We start from the raw sequence: 21,784 nt of genomic DNA on the forward strand, positions 1-21,784 counted from the left end.
TGTCAGAAGAGCCAAACCATCAGCACTAGAGCTTTATCCACCAGTGTTCCCAGGGCTCTTCTGTAGGGATTCAACTAATTAAAATGACTTTTACCTAAATTTTCCTTTACTGCTTCAGGTGGTTATAAGAACCTTCATTTCATGTCCCCAGCTATTCTAATGTGTAAACCAGATGCTCTGTTCCACTCCAAAGTGGCAGCATTTCAACAGTGGATCAAATGATCCTCCTGCATAAGATCTGTTACTGGCTTGTGCCTTCGAAGATTGTGGCAAGAATTTTAATGAAAAGTCTAAGAATAACATGAAATTTTAAGATTATAAGTCTTTGTGCAGTATGAAGTGCTGGTTTTATTTGATTTTACCTTCTTTCCATTCCATGGGTATGTATGTGTTTATGTGTGTATATAGATCTCAATAAATTAAATTAGGAACTCTTTCTAAAGACCAGGCTGTGTGATTCATGCATGGGAAAAGGGACAATACCAAACATGTGAGTTGTTACTGTAAGATTATGAGCCCAGTCTTATTCCCAGGGAAATTGGTTTAAAGCAAGGCCTACATCCTTAATGTTTTCTACAGAAAAGCCTGAGACAGTAACCTTAGGAGAATGAAATGTGAAACCCCCGGGGCAATTTAAGTAGGGCCACAGTTGAAAAGCAGCAAGAACAGGTTCCCTTTGTACTTGTCTGAGCTGCACTTGGCATCCCTTGGGGCAAATTGGGAGAATTTCAGCCTTCAGTGTCTACACAATCCCTCATTTTTCAGGAGGGAGGCTGTTACAGAGGAATGCTCTCTGTTCTTGAGAGCCTGGGCTGGAAGGTGATCACTGATTAAAGCAGAGGCTTTTGATTAAATGATGAGGCTACTTTAGTGATTAAACACACACAAAAAGGTATTTTGGAGGGTGCCTTCTGCAGAGCTTGGGTAGGAGCTGAAGCAGAAGGCTCAATGGTGGTTTAGGTGGTTGGGAAGGTGCACAGCTTGGAAGGGGAAATTACAGTTTCAGGATGATGCCAGTATTCATCTGTAAGTGGATCCCTGTTTATTTTTGTTTCCTGAGATGCTGTCACAGGCATGTATTGTATTTACCTTCCTGACTGCAGACACACTGCTGTGTCACTCATCACAGATAAAAGGCTCCAGTGTCCTCAGGTAATTACAGAAGTTTTATTAGCTGTGATGAAACAATGATAAAAGGTATCAGGCCTTTGATTCCATCTTTTGGAAGGGAGCCTATTTTTTCGTCCACATTTTCCTTTTATTGGAGCAATCTTTAAAGGACTGGTAATTTTTTAGGAGTCCAACTACCCATTTTCATGAAGCTTTTACCCACATTCTGAAGGCATTGACTTCTGTAATCACCATAATTAGCATTGCACACAGAGCCACTGTTGCAGAATGATGGACTGCACTGAAATCTCCTACCCAGTCATGGCAATGCACAGAATCACAGAGGTTTTGTTCACCAGGACAGGAACTCTGGTTTATGTGTAGCTCTGCTCTGGTTTGTGTGTGCAATCCCTGCTCTGTGGAACTCCTGTAAAATCGTGGAAAAAGGCTGTTCTGCTAACATTTGTTTCTATGTATTTTGCTGAGTTGCTATGCTTGCATTTTTTAGTGTTTACATGCTGCAGGGATGTAAAAAGCACAATGTTATGGGGGAAAGGGCAGGGCTTGCTTCAAATTATCATTGAAAGAAAGAAAAAAATGCCGAGAAATGTCAGGAGATCTTAATGAACATGTTTCTGCGGGAACTGGAAAAGAGACCAAGCCACAAAATTGAGAACTAGATCCAGATTCCATATCCTTCAGCCTCACCCCTAAGGGGATGAGAAATTCAGAGCTGAAATACCACAAGTTTGGATGGAGTTTCTTGACTTCAGCCCCTCTCTCCACAGCCTGGTTACACTGATAACCTCCTCAGAAATGTCAATGCAGCAACACCTCTAGCTGATTGTTGTATCTGAGCAGAACAAGAGGCTTTGCAATCAGATTAGGCATAAATGTGATTTCTTCCTATTTTTTTCCATCACATGAATGCATTGTTTGAAACAAGCAGTTAGGCTATTACTGAGTTGCCTACAAAAACATTGTGAGATGTTTTCTGCTTTTAAAGTCAAACTAAAAAAATCATTGAACTTGTTTACACTCTGGCCCTTTACCCGATAAAACATAAATTAGTGGTTGTAAAAGATGGGCAAACATGTCAGCTTTTGGGCTGAAACTTAGAGGGTTTTTAAATCTGAAAAACAAATTTGATTCCAAGCCAAACCAACCCACAAGCCAATACCAGAAGCTGCATTGAACAAAATAATCCAGCCCTTTCTCCCAACTATTTAGATAAATGAATATTTATGTCAGAAATTTGTGATACTGCTTTTTATATCTAAATATCTCAATGACATTAAGTGAGAACTGGTTGTAACGTGTCTTTGGGTACCACAGAATTTCCCCTTCCTGCATAGCAACATTTAAGATAAAGCAAAAAAGAAAATCTTCCTGTGAATTTTAAGATTCACATTAGTGTTGTTCTAATAATAATGAAATGAAAGTGGGGTTTGGTGTCTTGGGTTGGCAGAAAGAGATCAGAGGATGTGCTGATGCCAGAGGTTCATGAGCCAGCCCCAGGTACCTGCTGGGATGCCCCAGGTGGGATCAAAGCACAGAGATTGATGCATTTTGTCCTTCAGTGTTGGTCTGTCCCTGAGCCTTTGCTATTCTGCTGCCTTACCTCAGCTGAGACTTTCAGGAGCTTTAGTGGAGCATTTCATTTCTTATGTAAAACTCTGCTAATTATCTTCACAGGCAGAATGTTCTCCTTCCCATTTTCTCTCTTCTGGCTGAATTCCTCTGATGAAATAGAAATGAAACTGTACAATGATGGGAAGGAGGAACCACATTTCTTCCTGAGGGTAGCCAAGACATAAAAGATGAGATAAAGAGACTCAGGAACAAGAATACATCACATCAGCCTGATCCTGGCTGTCTGCCTGGTGCCTTTATCCTCTGTCACAATGGTACCTGCTTGTCAGAGGTTCTGTATCATTGATCTGCTGCCAGATCAGCCATGACAAAAGGGAGTTTACTTTCTGTAAAGAGAAAATAACAGCTGAACAGCCAAAATGACATCTTTTTTGGGGGGGAAATGATATAATTAATTTTATATAATTAATTAATTAATTATATCATTATTATAGAATATTTTAATCAGAATTATGTGTGGCACCAGTTCAGCTGGTTCAGCCATACCTGCCCATTAGAGCTGGCCATACCAGGGCAGTATAATTGGCTTTCAATAACAATAATGTGTTTACAACTAATCCTAGTTCAATACCTTGGCTTAGGTCAATTAATTTATTGATTAGGACTGGGAATATTATAACCTTTGAGCAGAAGTCTCATTTCTTGCACTGTTTTACTCTGTTCACGTGTTGCAATTCATTTAAAAAGACATCTGGTAGATAAGGGTGATATTTAGGTAAATTTAATCTGATCTGAGTTCTGCAGAACTACCTTGTCTCCACCTGTGGATCTCTGGTCACTGCACCAGAGCAGCAGCAGCTGAGCTCTGTAACATTGAGAGGATGATAATTACCTTCAACCCCTCTCCACAGATTCTGTCTTTTGACAGGACTTCCACCAATGGCCAAAACATTGCCCTAGTAATGACAAATACCCGATTTTAAGGGGCTTTTTGGTATTTAGGGCAGTCTGTCCCGGGTTTGTGCTCAGTTCTGCCCAGGAAGGGGCTGTGGGAGCCCAGGGGACCGGGCAGGAGGAGGAGGAGGAGGAGGAGGAAGGTGCTGGAGGAGGTCAGGAGGAGCCGGGGTTGCCACTCCCAGCCCAGCCAAGAGCCAGGCCCGGTTGGTGGGGCACAGGAAGGGAACGGGCTGAAGGTGTTTGGAGACTTAAATCATCACAGCTGCCTTTTTCCACCCGGTTTTGTTCTGCCTCCTCTGAATTCCGACACCTACACAGTGCTCTGTCTTTTCAAAACAACGTTGGAGTTCCTGACATTGAACTCTGCAAACAAGTGTGTTCTCAATTAAGGGAAGAACTTCTCCTGCCCCCCCTGCTCCATCCCAGCCTTGGCTCAGATGTGCTGGCCTCCAGAGGAATCACACCAGCACATTTTTCACAAGGTTTCCCCCTCCCAAAATCCCATCGAATGGCTGTTTCTTATAAACCAATGGAGATAATTTCATGGCTTTTCCCTTTCATGGCCACCCACCTCCTTTTCCCAGCTAGCTTTGATATAAAAAGACAAATCCTTTCCCATTCACATCAAAAGCAGGAGGGTCGCCCTGTGTCACCTACCCTGGGATTTTGACTCAAGCTTTTGGAAAAAAATTAATGGAAAGAGCAACTTGGTTTTAACTCCACCACAGTGTGTGTCACCAAGAGTTTTCAGGGTCATTGACAGATCAGTTTCATAGACCAAACAGATAAATAGGCACAAGTTATTCTTTATTATTATTGTTCATAATTTGTTCATGCCATAAGTGTGCTGAGAGCACTGCAGGGATACCAGCCCTTCCTCAGGGAATGCAAGGTCTAAGTTGGACATATGTTTTGTATATTTTCAGTGTGTATTCAGGCACCTCCAGCACTGGATAGGCACTTTTAAAAACAAATTTGAAGTAATAACAATAACATGCTGAGTGATAACAACAGGCATGAGGGTGAGAGGAGGACGAGGGTTACAAAAATAAAGATCATGTGAATTGTTTGCTTTATGTCACACATGAGGCTTGGGATCTCTCTGTTTTTCTTTTTCTTTGAATGCTTTTGTCATTCCTTTCTCTTTGGCAAGAAAAGCTGACAGACTTCAGAGGCAGAGGAATTGCTGCTGGAGTGAAGGAGCAATGAGGCAGAGGAAAGGGGCTGCTCCTGCTGATACCTGAGAAACCTCTGGCCTTGCTGCAGGCTGAGGGCTGACAGAGAAAACAGGAAAAAAATCTGAACACAATTTCTACCATCTCTGGTGTATGAGGGTGTCCCTAGTACAAGGCTTAACACTGATTTTTTGAGGGTTAAAGCTAGAAATACCCTTCTCCTTTCTTATTCCAGCAGCCTCTAACAACAGTGAAAGTTTGTGAAAGCAAGAGGAAAACTGAGTGAATTTCCCAGGACTCAGCACTGATAGTTCAGTGCTCATTCTCAGCACATTTACCTGGTTCTACACACACCTGCTGCCTTTCCCTGAATCTGCTCAGTGCTTGGAGCAATCCCTGCATATGGTGGATGTTTCTAAGACACCTTTAGCCCCAGACAACTGCTGGACACTCTTCTCTTCTGAGTGGTTTAATATTTCTCAGATCCATCCTTGAGCATCCTTCCTGGTGCATACCAGGACCTCTGGGTAAGGCCCTTGGTGTTGCTGTTTTGGGGTCTCTGCAGAGCTGTTCACACACTGGAGGATCTCCTGAGGAGCACAGGCACGTCCCAGCTCCACAGAACCCTCCTTGCCCTGGGCAGAGGGGACAGATCTGTGTTTGCATCTGCCCTGGTTGCTGGGCCAGCCCTTGCACAGAACCAGGAGTTACTTGGACTCTTGGTGGGGGTCACTGGCTTTTACTTTGTCTCAAAAAGTGGGGTGTAAATCTACTGCTTTTTTGACAAGGTTATCATTACACAAATGCCTTTTTGCCTGTGCCTTACATCCTGCAAATCCCTTCTATTTCAGCACATTCCCACCGCTGCATTCCCAGTGCCAAGGTCTGTGCCTGCCAGCAGATGTGGGCTATTTCTGCTTTGGTTTCCAGTTAAGTCTATTTTTTTTCCCTCATCAGTGCTTGAGAAATGCTGTGGCCTGTAGAGATAGAACACATTTCTGCATTTTCTCCATTGTGTGAAGGAGTTAGCTGCTAATAAAGCCAATTCCTTTATCAGATGCTGTTTGCAAAAATATTTGTAACACATGCTGGAACTAATTTTTTTATCAGTTATTTGCTTCATGTGGGGATTACAATGGGCTGTGCTTCATCTGATAACTTTTGCAGCTTATTAGATGTGAATTTACTAGCTGTGAACAGTTGAATAATATAAAACTCACAGAAGAAACAAGCTGCACCATCACAAGTGTAACGATCTCTCTTAAATTAGCTCTGGCCGAAGTTCATATTTCACAATCCACTAAATAGCTTTCTTATGGATCATAAGATGAAGATACTCTGAGTGAGGCAACTGAGTTTGTAATAGCTTTGGTATAAGGTGAACACTTTCTAACAGATCATGACATTATCAAAGTGCTATTTGAAATTGGCTCCATATGCTGCAGCAATGCTGTGAGATTTCACCCAGAATTTCATTTTCAAATGTTTTCCATTCAAGTTCACTGAGGGTAAATTGGAAACACTTGGGTATATCCCACTTATGGACCTGTTAAGTCCCACTTAATTTTAACATGTGGATGTGCAGAGAGAGAGGAAGGAGAGGGGAGCTGTAGGATGGGGTGAGCAGGAATGACTCTATCTGCTGATGGCTTTGGAAAATCTGAAGTGTGGGTTGGGTAGGGGTTGCACAAGCACTGCTGTGAACCCCCCTCACCAGGGCATGACCTGTGTGAAGGATGGGATTTTGCTCTGGAGGGGGTGAGAGTCAGCCTTTGGCTCTGCCTGCTGCAGCTGGGGCAGGCACCAAGGAAGAGCCAAGGTAGAGCTGCACTGGAGCTGTGCTGTGGCTGGCAGGCTCTGGGCTGGCTGCAAACCTGCCCTGCCACAGCAGGATCTGCCCAGGGGGCTCTGGGCTGGCTGCAAACCTGCCCTGCCAGAGCAGGATCTGCCCAGGGTGCTCTGGGCTGGCTGCAAACCTGCCCTGCCAGAGCAGGATCTGCTCAGGGTGCTCTGAACCTGCCCTGCCAGAGCAGGATCTGCTCAGGGTGCTCTGAACCTGCCCTGCCAGAGCAGGATCTGCTCAGAGTGCTCTGAACCTGCCCTGCCAGAGCAGGATCTGCCCAGGATGCTCTGAACCTGCCCTGCCAGAGCAGGATCTGCTCAGGATGCTCTGAACCTGCCCTGCCAGAGCAGGATCCGCCCAGGATGCTCTGAACCTGCCAGAGCAGGATCTGCTCAGGATGCTCTGAACTTGCTCTGCCAGAGCAGGATCTGCCCAGGATGCTCTGAACCTGCCCCTGCCAGAGCAGGATCTGCCCAGGATGCTCTGAACCTGCCCTGCCAGAGCAGGATCCGCCCAGGATGCTCTGAACCTGCCCTGCCAGAGCAGGATCTGCCCAGGATGCTCTGAACCTGCCCTGCCAGAGCAGGATCCGCCCAGGATGCTCTGAACCTGCCCCAGCCAGAGCAGGATCCGCCCAGGATGCTCTGAACCTGCCCCAGCCAGAGCAGGATCCACCCAGGATGCTCTGAACTTGCTCTGCCAGAACAGGATCTGCTCAGGGTGCTCTGAACCTGCCCTGCCAGAGCAGGATCTGCCCAGGATGCTCTGAACCTGCCCCTGCAGGATCTGCCCAGGATGCTCTGAACCTGCCCTGCCAGAACAGGATCTGCCCAGGATGATTTGGGAGCAGGGCTGGGAGTTGCTCACTCTGCTTTGTCAGGCTCTGCAAGGCAAACATGGTGATCTCAGTATAATTTTTTTTGTGATTGTTGGGTAACAGATGCATCATTGGTTTTTAAATTATTTCCTTTCTTTAGAAGAAACTGTATGAGGGACTTTATTTTGCAAAGAAGGATTCAAGTTTCTTCTTTCACCAAGGAGAGGAGCTGAGGAAGGGACCAAACTGCTTCAGTGGCCACTGGCTACAATGAGATTTGTTACACTTGTAGGCTAATGGCATTCCTTATGTGAAAATTCTGCATCTGCTGCCAGCAATGGGTATAAAAAATGGGATTTGGTAGCAGTGCTAAAGAGTCTTTTTAGATATTTGTATAAGACATTATAAAGTACTTTAATTTGGATCCCAGGGGCTGGACCCGATGATCCTTGTGGGTCCCTTCCAACTCAGGATTCTATGGATTGTGATAATTAATTCAATTTAACAGGTTATTTGGAATAATGCCTGAAGGGGAAAGGTGCAATTTTCTTAGTGCTAGTTCAGTTCTGCATTTACATTTATCTGTGATATTTAATTATGGGCAGAAACACTGACTATTATTTGCATTAAGTATCTCGGTACCCGTCTGGTCCTATTAAATATATTCAATTTTTCTGGTGCTGATAGTTGTTTTTGTAGGTTAACCACATTCTCTAAATGTGTGGGTTTTTATCACACTATTTCTAGCAGGTTTTCAGTGCCAGACAGGACATCTTTTCCCTAAGGGGAAAATGCAGAAGAGAGCTAACTGGGAGATGGAGCTCCCTGCTATCACAGCTCCAGCACATCACCCAGCAGAAAGCACGGCAGGGGAGGTGATTGCACAGCTTCTCCATGGCTGCAAGGGTATGGTTCTCATTTGGAAACTGCTATTCATCTAAAATCTCCAATTCTTCTGCCCTCAGCGTGGCGTTTCTGAGTTTTGCAGCAGAGCCTGGAGTGGAGCAGCACACGTGCTCACCTTTACATCTGGTGTTTTATGGATGGTTTGGAGGAGCTGTTACTAAGCAGCAGCTATATCAGGGCTCCATTTTATAAAGAGGAAGGGCTGTGTTACTCATTTTGCTTCCAAAAAATTCATTTGTTTTGCATTCCCAGAAGGTACTTTTATTCTCCCAGAAAGGTCAAGCAGAAACATTGATGTAAGTCCTGTTTATGGCAATTTTGTTAGATTTCCAGCAACTGCAATGGAACATATTTATAACAAGTGTGTTTCTCTCTAGGGTGATACCATTAGTCAAAATATGCTTTCTCATATTTCCTCTACATAAACACAAATATGTTTTAAGATTCAAACTTACTGGTCTTGAGGATTCCCACAGCCACATCTCATTAGAGGTTCAGAAGGCTGCACTAGCCATGGTTTCAATTTGGGATGAAAAAAATTTTGTTAGAAGAAAGAACTTCAACCAAACTAGAAGGGTAAAAAACAGGATAATATTCCATGTGTGGGCTGTGGTCCTGAACAACACAGCAAGCCTGCGAAGTCCAGTGCTTTAGACATACAAGTTGTGATTTGATGTGCTGAGGATCCAGGTCTGGGCTGGGATTTGTGCTGTTTCTATAGCAGTCAGCATCTCACAAACTTCCACTCAGGGTCCAGCTGTCACCTGTGGTGCAGTGCAGCCACGGCCTCTGCTCTCTCCAGGTATCCCAAAATATGGGGGGTCCTAGCAGAAAGGGTAAGGAAGCAAACTGTGCCCTGCTACAAATGTCAGGAACAGACTTGACAAATAAAATTGGTGGCTGGGAAGGAGAGCAGGGGTTGAGAAGATCAGAAGTTGGGGCTGATATAACCATGGGGATGAAATAAGTTCTATATCTCCACTTCCATCTCATTTCTTCACTCACAGAGCTCCTCTTTCAATAACCCTAGAGTTAATCTGGAAAGTGTCCAGACAAGGAGGTAAAAATCAGTCTGAATCGAGCTGAAATGACATTTTAGATTTCAATGTAATAATGAACTGACCACTAATTAATTATTGAAAGCAAAGCCTTCTGTGATGCCTTAGGAGGATGTGTCCACAGTGTGTGTCAGCCACATTCCTCCATGTACATCTCAGTCTGAACAGAGCTTGGTACGACACACAAACTGGTTTTATGGGAATTTTAGAATTCTGTTACCTTGAACTCTACATTTAAATGCAAATCTCACTGATGTACATGGAACAAAAGTGAATAAAACTGGAAAGTGCAAACCCTCTTTTTTCCCCTCTCCTCCTGCTCCAGTTGAAGAGCAGCTGTTTGAAATGCAGAGGCCCCCCTTCCTGGGGTCTACCAGCACATGCATTAACTATTTTTTGGCAGCAATACCTTCAGCTGATCTCCATGTCCTAGGACCTCAGTGAGCTGAAGCAGAATTTCAGGCCCAAGTTCCAAGGAACAGCATTAAGGGCGTTGTTATGTATTGCTGTGTTAAAAACACGAACTCCAATTCAGCAGGACAAGAGCTGGCAGAGCCCAGCCTCCTGTGCTCTGCCAATATTTATGAGCACTCTGGGGGCTCATCGGCGCTGCGAGGGAAGAGCGAAGCGAGCGCTTAGATTATGTTCCCAATATTTGGGGCCAAAACTTGTTTTTTTCACGCAGCATTTCAAGAAAATGATTTTGTTTTTCCCACAGATTAGAATGGACAATTGACAATAAATTGCATTTTTCTCAGGGTCATCAGCCATCCTTCCCAACACACATCACATCCCTTGCAGTCACAGTTTAGAGGGGTTGGAGCTCGTGTAAGCAAGAGAAAAGGGACCTGTCAAAGGTGGGTTTGACCAGCAGCAGCCACTGCACTATTGTTACATCTTTTTGTACATTGAAGGCTAAAAGTGACAGTGTCAGGTATTTGAGAGTGTCCTAGTTTTGTGTGAAATGGATTTATTGGAGATTCATAACAATGAGAACAAAACATTCATTGCTGATGGACTCAGTTGTATCACAGTGAATAGAATTTGCTGAAGCTAAGACAGACCCTATGGCAGCTCAGAAGAGAGAAATCATGGGCTAGGAATAGAGGACAATTTAAATTACACAATACTCACCAAATCTTCTTTAGTATCTCATTAATGGTATAAGAACAGGGGCAAAAGTGATGGAGAAACAGAGTTGAAGAATTAAATAATGGTTTGGGAATCACTTTCTGTGCAACCAACTTTAACTTTCTGACAGGCAAAAATAAGTTTAGAAATAAAGCCATGTGGATAACATGGTCTTTTCTTCTGATTGCTCTAGTTGCACCTCATCAGTTGTGGATTTATCTACACCTCCAGCTTCTCTACCCCAAAGTCTCTATCAGACAATGAAAGGAAAGGAAATGTATTGGAACTGAAGACAAAATAATAATGAATAAAATGGATGTTATCTCTAAAATGTAGTAAAATGAACAATTCATCCATTGGAATATTATGGACAGAGCAATGCAGAGTCTGCTGAGCACAGATGAGAAGACACATTCTGAGATGATTCCCACTAGAAAATGTTTCCTTGTGTGCACCACAGTCATGCTGGGTCTGTCTGTCACTGCTGGGCGTTGAACATCGTGGAAAGAAAAACAGAGGGGAAGATTGTCATGATTGACAAGAGATTAAAGGATTAAACAATAATAACTTGGATAAATGACAATTAAGGATGAGAAAACTTTCTGAAAGTAATTGAAGTTGAGCTCTGGAGAGCAAGTAGAGCTGCTCAGGGTTTTTCATGGGGCTGCAGGTGGAAACTGAGAAAAAGAACTTGGTAAAACTGAGAGTAAACACTGAACTTTGGGGCTGTTGTTCTGGTTAAAGGGGTACAAGCTCCATCACCAAGTCCTTTATATTTCAATGTTATAAATCTTTTTATGCCGTGGGGGATGATGTGTTAGTGTCAGATGTGCAAACTAAATCTAACATTGTTAATAGATATTAATTGTCTTCTGTGTGTCCTTGCTGCTGGGGTAGGGCAGCAGAGGAAAGAGGTCATGGAATTAACAATTCATCAGCTATAATTTGTTTCTCTTTAGGAATATATCTTACACATGTAGTGGTAGATTCTTGTGGGCTTTTCCATATGTTTTCTGAGTCAGGAGTTAATATATTATAAATGAAAGCACTAAAAAATTGTTCACAGGACCAGCTAAACTTTTGTATATCTTGGATTCATAGCTTTAGACAGGCAAGTATTTGAATAGATCTTTTTTCCAAAAAATCAACAATTCCAGTGTCCTAGCAACAGTTCCATAGTTGATTACAAATATCAGACTTCCCAGGGTATTGTGGAATTCATTCTAGCAATCCAATTTAATGAATTCTCTCTTCCAACTGATCACCAGACTGACCCAGGTTCTGAAGCTTGGAAGAAGCCTCAGATGTGAATGAGAGTGGATCATCCTCCAGGAGATGGCCATGGATCTGTGAAAAAAGGAGCAAGAAAATCCATTGCCAGTAGTGATGGCATTGATTTTTAAAAGGTGCCTAAAGCCAAAGCTTATTTCTCTTTCATGCTAGTGGAGGAGTAGCAGGGTGTTTGAGAGATTTCTGCAGCACTTACTGTCCTAAAGGAATGGACACTGCTGCTGCAGGGGAGACTGTGCCTTGGGAAGCACAAAACCTGAGGAATCAGCTCAGAAGGTTCAGTTGGTGTTTTTGTTTTACTGTCAGAGGCTGAGGAGCAGTGAGCTGCTGGAGTCACAGCATCTCTGTCCTGTGGGGCATGGAGGGCATTATCAGTGGGAAACCCTTTGGAGAAAAAGAAAACCCCAGTTAGATAAGGCAAAATTACATAAATAGAAAAAGACAGTTGCTTTTTCCATATGAGTGCTTCTGTAGGCAAGAGAACTTGAGTCAAATGCTGAAAATGCCTCCCCTGGTTCATTAAGGTTGGCTCCTCTTCACCCTGATTAATCTAAATGAGGAGTTCTGTGCCAGGGGCTCATCAGCAGGACCATGGCTTGGATTTCTGGTGTCCTGATCCTGTGCAGGCTCCTCCTCAGGCTCTGCCTGGCAAACCCAGTCCTGGGCCTGAGCTTTCAGTCACAGGGTGCAGGTTCTCCTCACTGAAATTCATTCCTGTTTCATTATTTTGCAAAGGACAGCCCTGCAAGGACCACAAGTGGGGTTTTCAAGTCTATACCCTGAGTAAAAACTCAAAGCCACATTGTTCTCCCCATTTCCTTGAGATTTTTTCCTCCTTCAGTGCCTGGGGGATAAAAGCAGTAATTTGAAATTTGCATCCATATTATCTGCTGCCTTCCCCATCCATATGCACTGTCTCCAAGAGCCCAGGGCAAAGATGCCATTATGCTCAGTCACTGCCCAGCCAGGTGCACTCAGGAGATCTAACAATGTTAATAAAAGGCTTGATGAAGAACAAAAAATAAACAAACCTGCTATTGTGCCTGTAAGAATTGCTGCTATCAGGAAATTAAAAAATTACACGTGGCACATGCTGCCTGGCTGCGCTCAGCACTGCTGTTCAACTCTGAAATCGTGGCCACCAGGTACACAGAAAACCAAGATTTGCAAAAAAAATGTATCAATTTACAAAGCATGGTGAGGTTACAAAAATGTCTTTTTCTTCTCTGCATCTCTGAGACTGCATATTTATTTTTATGGCTTAAAACACAACTCTAAGAAATCACATTACTGTGTACATCTCATTCTTGAGAGATGGCCTAGACTTAAATTTAAAAAAAGTTTTACTGAAGCTTCACCACACTCAGAGGACTACAAGCTCCACAGTGTTATTTTAAAAGATAAGGAAATAATGAATTGGCTGGGAATGTGTTTATCTGCTTGCAAAAGTCAGTAATGTGAGGGAAAAAGGATATCAGAGAGTATTTGAAAAAGACACAGATTTAAACAAACTAATTACAGGAGGCAGCTATTTCAGAAACCAGACCCTGGGTATCCTGCTGTAGTGCTCACAGAGCTGGAAGGATGGGAAGCACAGAGGAACAGAGTCAGAAGGACCAGAATTCTGTCAGATTTACTCCATCAGACACTGCTCCCATTCCTGTGGGAGCAAAGTCAGGGTTTGCTGGGACTTGGGATGTGCTCCTCCTTTTTTTGGAGAGCTGCACTGATTGAAAGCTCTGGAAAGGAGCATTTTCTCCTGTTTGTGTTCCCCTCGTGGGGTTTTCTGTGCACAAACATTTCAGGGACAGGGTGGTGCAGCCCCAGAGGAGGAGCAGCACACACTCACCTGGGACTGCTGGGACTCAACAACCTTAAAGGTCTTTCCCAACCTAAAACCTGTGATTCCAAAACTGTTTTAACCACTGTAGCAACTCAAGATTTGTCCCAGCATTCATCCCACCCCTTCCCTTGAGGGGGTCGAGTGGGAAAAGGACACTTGGCTGAAAAGACATCACAGAGGAACCTCCCTGGATGTAGTTTCTCTCCATATCTCTCTAAGAGCTCTGTGTGAGAAAGGCCTTTTTTCTTCACAGAGTCAAAGGAAAAAGACCCCTCTGTCAGGTCAGTAGAGTCAGTCAGTGCCAACTACTGTGGTTATTCCAATGTCAAATTGCAAATGTCTGTGAGGAAAATTCAGGATTCACTTGGTCATCCCAGAAGGAGAGGAGGGATGAGTAAGACAGGTTGGCTGCAGTCTGTAGAATGATATTTGTGTTAATGTTTTGCCTTTAAAAGGTAAGAAAATATATATATATCTGCTGTCTTATTAAAGGATGTTATCTAGGGTGCAAAATAAAGAATTTAGAAAATAGGAAATGTCAGGTTTATGGTATTTCATGGCACTTTTTGCCTAAATCTCCTTTATAAGTGCATTTGATCAGACATGAGTCTTTATGGAGTCTGTGAAGACAATAGCTGTGGGGAAAGATTTCAGTCACTATTTGGGCAAGGCTTATACACGTGACAAAACACGATTATGGTTTTTCATCCCCAGATTTGTCTTTCTGAGACTGTGCTCTCCCTGAGGAGAACGAGCAGCTCTAGAGCTGGATGGAGCTGGCTGTGGATTGGGATTGTGTGGACTCCAGCACCCTCTAATGGTGCCAGCACTCGCTCCCTGCGCGTCCCTAAATCCTCACAAATCCTTTCAAACTGTGGAATAATGAGAACAATTCTGCTGCAAATGGCCAATTTTTCACTCGGTGGCAATTAACAGTTTTGTGCTATTTTAAACAGCTTTAATTGCAATCTGTGCTGTCAGACCCTGTTGCACACTCCATATATCCTGCCTGTATTTCCACGTTCAATTAGGATAAAATGTTCCAGTGGGGGATGGGATAAATGAGAAATCAGAGTGAGCAGATGCAGGTGATGACTAAGAGCAAACAACACCCGTGTGCAGCTTGGCAGGGCTGGGACTGCTGGGTAGGACAAAAAAAATCGGAGAAATCTGAAGGGGAAAAGCCAATCCACTTTGGTTTAATATTAATAGGAGGTTAATTGTCTAACTTTTGTCTGAGAGCTGAAGAGAAATCTTAAAACTGAATGTTCAAACAGAGCAGCACCAGCTTCATTAGAGGCCTGCTGATTAACATGAGTATGTTCTAGCAGTTTCCTAATTTGCTTTCTCCACTGCAAGGTAGCACCCATAGGTTATGTGGATAAAGGAGTGGTAGGACCATTGTGTGTGTGCACAAACTCCTGTGAAATGCAGGAGTCCCAGCACAGAGCTGCAAAATCCTGCTGCAATAACAAAAAGTAGCTTTTCCTGGGCTTTCTGGGAAGGTGTTAATGTGTAAATGTGGTGCCTTATCCCACCCAGTGGAGAGTTCTTCATGCTTGTAACAAGAATACAACTTGCTCATAGCTCGGTACCAATCCTCAGAGCCTGCTCCAGGAAAGCTTTGCCTGGCTGCTCTGCACGAGCTGGGTGCAGCAATTCTGAGAGCAAGCCCAAATCTGATATGGTAACATTGAGCATTTTAGATTAGATTTATTTCCTTACCTACAAGTACAGTGTGGGCAAGGCCAAGATGGGACTGAGATAGGGAGGGTTGCTGTGTTTTCCTACAATAAAGGACAAAAATGGGCCAGCCTTGGGGCTCACAAGCTTTTTTAGCTCAGCAGGAGCTCAGGAGCCAGCCAGGGTTGGGTTTAGTTCCCATTTTAGCTCATGGATTATCAAATCTTCTTGGATCTCCGTCACTGATAAGCAAAACCACGTGTAACCTACCCAGATAAAAATATGTCTGACAATTGGGTCACTCCTTTATTTGACATGCCCTGGCTTCAGAGAAGTTGGAAAAGTTGGCTCTGCCCAAGTTTGGCTCCCTGCAGCTTGCAGGGCTTGTAGCTGACTTTCCCCCCAGCTCCAAGGCTCACGTGTTACCAGCTCAAGCAATTTGGAAATGAACAGTGGGGAAGTAACTTGGGCAACTTTGGTTTTTGAATCAGACTATCATTGTGAAATTCAGACAGTAACCCAGGCACAGTTTCACATTCAGCACTGCAAACACAAACTGCATTTTCCAGTTGTGGGGTTTTTACAATTGAGCATTTTCTACCATGCATTTTCTCACAGGAAAGAGCATCTCAGAGAAATTGGTACATGTGGGGTTTTCTGCAATTGTTGTAAAAACTGGCATTTCTTCCCTGAGCTCTACTGCTTCCTGATTTATTTTAGCTGGTTTTGTGCCAGTGCCAGAGCCATCTTAGCTGCTGTCAGCCCTGGCCTTGGGGATGAGGTGTTCCCTGATGCCCAGAGTGCCCCTGGTGAGTCACCACCATCTTCCTCTCTTCAAGCACCCAACAATTTGTTTCTCCAGAAGAACCAGTGATGATGAGCCTTGTTTAAATTACCCTAAAGCTGCTGGGGCTGGGGCTTTTCTGCAGTCTGGGGCAGTAGATTTGAACAGTGTAGTTACACCATGGGTGCAAGCACAGCTGCTGAACTCTGCAGAAGTTCCTCTCCCTGTTTCAAACTTGTGAAATGTGTCTTGGCAGGAAACTGCTCATGGTCAGGGTTAAAATTAAGGACAGGGATGTTATTTAGGATAATGCCACTGTTGTAGTTTCTGTGGAGCCCAATCAGCTGCACACCCAGAGAGGTTTTTCTCTCCTTTTACAATTGGCTGAAGGTCAATTTAGGTTTCATATTTACTTTGAATACCACGTGCAGTGTTGATTTCTGGAAAGGGCACGAGGTGCATTATCCCATATCTCACTCCATCTTTATCAGATGGGAGCTACAGCAGAACCACAAGTGCAGAAACACATCCTAAGAATCACAAGATTAAAGGTCACCTGATGGTTTTGTTTCAAAGAGCTGCATTTGGGAATTTCACCTCAGATGAACTCATGTTTATGTGTAAGTGTCCCCTGGAAGCCCAGGAAACAAGAATTTTGAGGATGATCCATGTGGACCTTAGAGCACATTAAAATTGGCTGTTGAACAAAAGAAAAAGTCTGAACTTTATTTGCAGAGGCTCTACCTGACACAGTCTGCTCACTTCTGCCTGTTCCTCTGCTGTCTGTTGGGAAGGTGTCCCCCTGTTTCACAGCAACATGCAGGAAAAATGTCCCTGGATGTGCTGCTCATCCCATCTTTCTCAGGAGAGGAGATTCTGAGTTGCTTCAGGGAGTGATCTAACTCACAAAAGTGATTTTTAAATGTTACTGATTATAAAATGTATTGCTGGCAAAAATATTCCTTCTCAGCACTTATGCAGTGGGGGAAGGAGGGCAAGCAAGGGGGCACTCACATCTTCTTCTCCTAAATTCTCAAAACTTGGGGTGTTTATGTTCTAGATGCCCTTCCTGAATCTCCTGGGAGGAGGTTTTTCATATGTGTGTGTATATATAAAAAAATAAATATAAATTTCTAGTTAAGGGTCACATGCAGCTCAGGCCAACCTATGTTATCCTGTCTGCAAGGCACTTTTGTACAGCAGAGGCTACCCAAAATCTTGGTTAAGTTCAACCACACACAGAAAATTAAAAGAGGTGCCAAATGTTCATGCTTTATATTAAAGGAACACTTGAGTAGCTGGAGAAGAGGATAATACTGATTGTAAAGCCTGAGCAGGGTAGAGAACAGCTTAAAACAGCTGTCACCTCAGTAGTGAACAGATTTTTTGAAAAAAACAGAGGTTGTAGATCATATCCCTCATAAAATATTGAGAGAACTAAATATGGAATTACAGGTGTGGTCTGAGGATTTGTGGGTGATGCCTTAATTCATTGATCTGGGCAGGAGAATGGCAAAGGTGGTGCCTGTACCCATAAAGAGGAAAGGGTTGGTGGAGGCAGCACAGCTCCAAGTGTGATCCCAATAAGGGAAGTTTTAGAACAAATTCTGAGGGGGAAAAAACCTTGCTGAACAAAGAGGTGACCAGAAAGTGTCACAAATTACACCAGAGGTTTGTCAGAAGAACATTTTGTCAGATAAGTAATTCTCCTGATGAGAAAACTAATTTCCTTACCAGACATGATAGAGTGGAGTTAATTACCTGGAGCTGCAACTCAAATCACTGAGTGGGAATGAGGAGATTCCTACCAGAATTCAGAGGGGGTTGTGGAGCAGTCTGGGGCAGGGGGGTTCTTTTTGTTTTCTTTTTTGTACATTAAATACCATGTTGAAGAGGGCATTCCTTTTGTTCCACGAGTTGTCTGGAATCTGATCATCCCATGGATATTCCATAGTAGTACGTGAATATTACATATATATTCACTTATATATGAAAGTGTGTTTGTGTATATATATATATATATATATATATATATATACTCCTAGGCATGTGGGGAATTGAAGGCAATGCCAAGCTCTTTGTGCAGAGGACAGGACAGTGCTGTAAGGTCCCAGGATGGGTCAGGACCACCTCCCTGTTCCAGCAGAGCCATCCCAGAGCACAGGGCACAGGATCGTGTCCAGGCAGCTCCGGAATATCCCCAGGGAGGAGGACCCCACAGCCTCTCTGCTCTCTGCTCAGGGCTGGGCCTCTCTGCAGTTCCGCTGGTGCCCTTGCTGGGCCGCCGGAGCAAAGCCTGGTGCATGATCCGACAGCTCCTTTTAGACATTTATGGATGAGCCGTCTCCTCCCGAGGCTGCTGAGCCCCAGCTCCCTCAGCCTTCCCCACAGGGACGCTCCAGCCCCGCCATCACCTCGGCAGTCCTGGGTGTGCTGTTCTGCGGAGCCCGGAGCGGCACGCAGCGCCCCGGGTGTGCCCACAGGGCTGAGAGAGGGGCAGCACCGCGTCCCTGCCGTCCCCAGCGCACAGAGCCGGCGCGGGCGGGCTGTGAGCGGACAGCGCGGCCCGAGCAAAGCTCCCTCGGCCGGGCTATGAGGGGACAGAGCGGCCGGAGCGAAGCTCCCTCAGCCGGGCTGTGAGGGGACAGCGCGGCCGGAGCAAAGCTCCTTCAGCCGGGTTGTGAGGGGACAGCGCGGCCGCAGCGCCGCTCCCTCGGCCGGGCTGTGAGGTGAACGCGGCCGGAGCGAAGCTCCTTCAGCCGGGCTGTGAGGGGACAGCGCGGCCGCAGCGCCGCTCCCTCAGCCGGGCTGTGAGGGGACAGAGCGGCCGGAGCGAAGCTCCCTCGGCCGGGCTGTGAGGTGAACGCGGCCGCAGCGCCGCTCCCTCAGCCCGAGCGCCACTGCCCGCCCGCCCCGCCAGGGGGCGCCGCTGCGCGCAGGCCGCTCAGCCGAGCGCCGAGCGCGCCGGCCCCGGGGCAGCCCGCGCAGCCGCGCGCCGATGCGCGGCGCTGAGGGCGGCGGGATGGCGCTGTGGCGGGGGCTGCGCTGCTGCCGCCGCGCCTTCGCCTGGCTGCCCGTGCTGCTCATCGCGCTGCTCCTGCTCTGGTCCTACTACGCGTACGTCTGCGAGCTCTGCCTCGGTGAGCGCCGTCCGCGCCCAGCGGGGCCCCCGCCTCGGGCCGCCCCTCGGTGCTGCCGGGGCCCCCGCGGAGCTGCGGACGGGGGGCGCGGCGGGCCGGGGGCTTCGGCCGTTCCCCTTCTCCTCTTCCTCTTTCCCTTCTCCTTCTCCTCTTCCTCTTTCCCTCCTCCTCCTCCTCCTCTTCCTCGCCTTCTCCACTTCCTCCTCGCTCTCCTCCTCCTCCTCCTGCTGCCGTGTCCGCGGTGTGAGCGGGGCCCCGCGCCCGCCCCGGTGTCCCGAGCTCCGATCCAAACACTTCAGTACGGGTCGAGTCCTGCTCGGGATCAGGGGGGTTCGGCCGTGCTGCCCCGCTTTCCGCAGGGTTTGTGCCGGGCCGGGCGGGGTGCGGGCTGGGGGTGCTGTCTGTCGGTCCTGGGCCCTTGTTCTGTGTGTCCCTGGAGCAGGGAGGTGGCGTTTGGGAGGCTGGGACGGTGATCCCACCGTGAAAGGCGGCGTTGTTGTGATTTGATAAGGTCCAGATGTGATTTATGAGCTAAACAGTAACAAACATCGGGCTGTGCCCTGCCGTACAATCGTTTTATGTTTGTATTCTGAAAAGGAAAGATATGGAATCATACTCAGGCGTGGGGTTGTTACAGTAGCACTGAAAACACTACATTTTAGAAGAGGAAGCTTTATGCTGCTAGTAATTGTATATTTAATGTAACAATTTAACTGTATAGTAAGTTGCAAACTTTCTTATGTTTGTTATGTCTGGTTTATTGTGCTATTAGAAAAAAGAGTTGTCAGCTCTGGTGAAGAGAAGAGCTGGAAGCTTGGATTTGTGCAATTGTGAGAAGGAGCTGTGACTCCTCAGGACAGAGGAAGGCAGACAAATGAAAGCAGAGGTCCCAGAAGGGATGGTTTGAGATGTTCCTGGGGCAGGAGCTGCCTTCTGGTGCTGCACAGCAAACTTCAATCAGGTGTTTGTTAGGGTTGGCAGTGCAGTGAGACCTGCTGTTTTTTTTCTCCATGGGAGCTAGAATGAAATGCAGTTTCTTTGGTCTGTTTTAATCAGCATCTTGGCAAAGTCCCCAAACACTTCATCACATTTATCCCATCTCTGAGACTGTGGGCTGTTTCTTTCAAGAATTCACATTGGATGATATCTCTGAGGTGCATGGAACTGTCATTAGAAGATTTGACAAAAAATGTGGAGTATTTTCCTGGAACACTGTCAGTCTTTGGAGATGTGCTGTGCAAATTCAGGAATACTGAGCAGGGGCTGGTCCCAGGTCCCAGTGCAGCTGCTGGAGGAGGCTCAGGTGATTTGAGTGAGGTTTGGGTTGGGGCTGTGCTGCTCTGCAAGTGCTGGTTCAGCTGGCAGGAGCTCAGCTTGCTGTGTGGAATCACAGCTTAAATTCATTCATTTGCCCACACCCACCCGGTTTTTTTGCCCCGTTTCTCTCTCATTGCTTTTATTTGTGTGTGGAGGAGTTGATCTGTGCAGAAGTTGCAATGATTGAATTATTTCAGGATTTGAGCATGAACTGTTGGCCTGTGCTGTGACTTGCCAAGCAGGATGTTGTCTCTCTCCACGTTTCTAACCCAGCAAGGCTTGCTGAGCTGGCTGCCTCTTCTCAGCTGCTGGGAGCCTGTAAATAGTGAACGCTTTGTCTGGAATCTGGATTTGCATTTTCAGCTGTGCCGAGCACTGGCAGTGCCGTGGGGGTGATGTCTGGGAGGCATCTCCTGATGCTCTTTGAGCTCTCGGTGCTGGGCTGGCCAGTGAGTCACAGGAGGAGGCCTCAGAGCTTGTTTGGCTGGTGGCTGCAGTGACAGCGATGATCCTCCACAGAACCTTTTGGATCTTTGTGCTCTTGGCTCAGGTAAATCCTGGGCCAGGCCCTGCTGCAGGTGTGGTCAGGAGGGAGCCGGGCAGTGCTTGTGAAAAGCTCATCACAGCCTGACTGGCAGCAAAGCAAAGGAAAAACAGGAGGTTTCCTAACAGTCTTGTTTACCTGAAATTGAGTGGGCAGAGACACAACAAAGATTCGGTTTCTTTTTTCATCTACGTTGCTCTGTGTCACAAAGCTTTGTTTTCCAAGCAATGCCCTATAGAAATATCACAGATATTTCTAACTGAACTCGCTGTTTTCAGTTCAAGAAAGCTGTCCTTATCTCTTCTGTTAAACTTGGATGCTGGCTTTTCAGATAATGGATGGATTTTCAAACAGTCACTACAAGAAGGCACTGAACAATGCACCTTTTGCTGCTTGCTCAGAGGCCTTCTGTTGTTAGGAGGGGCTTTTCTCTCATTATGGTGGAGTAAGAAGGGGTTGTAAAATTTCTGCTGGTAGGTGGTGTAAAAACAATGAACTCACTGCAGTTGCTGTGACTTGGCCAAAGCTGAGAAATTTATAATTTTTAATCCTGTTGATGCAGAAATGCTTTGGGACAGTGCTTACAGTGGAGG

General features: G+C 45.7%; 1 protein-coding gene across 4 annotated transcripts in view; it reads left to right on the forward strand.

Annotated features, from left to right (window-relative positions):
• ZDHHC15 (zinc finger DHHC-type palmitoyltransferase 15) overlaps positions 1 to 21,784 on the forward strand; it is a 121,282-nt gene that overhangs the window by 81,078 nt on the left and 18,420 nt on the right. The window contains exon 1 of one of the 4 annotated variants that reach the window (XM_071442733.1): positions 19,162 to 19,330. The exons of 1 other annotated variant lie outside the window; for it this stretch is intronic. In XM_071442733.1, the coding sequence (XP_071298834.1) occupies positions 19,189 to 19,330 (142 nt within the window). In that variant the 5' untranslated portion in view covers positions 19,162 to 19,188. Of the gene's footprint in view, positions 1 to 19,161; positions 19,331 to 19,497; positions 19,629 to 20,422; positions 20,634 to 21,784 lie in introns of those variants that run through there. 2 more of the 4 variants (XM_071442735.1, XM_071442732.1) reach the window with 2 other exon arrangements.

The sequence above is a fragment of the Agelaius tricolor genome, unplaced genomic scaffold (genome assembly GCF_023055355.1).
Source record: "Agelaius tricolor isolate 1412-34295 unplaced genomic scaffold, bAgeTri1.0.p SCAF_17, whole genome shotgun sequence".
In the NCBI taxonomy this organism is placed as follows: domain Eukaryota; kingdom Metazoa; phylum Chordata; class Aves; order Passeriformes; family Icteridae; genus Agelaius; species Agelaius tricolor.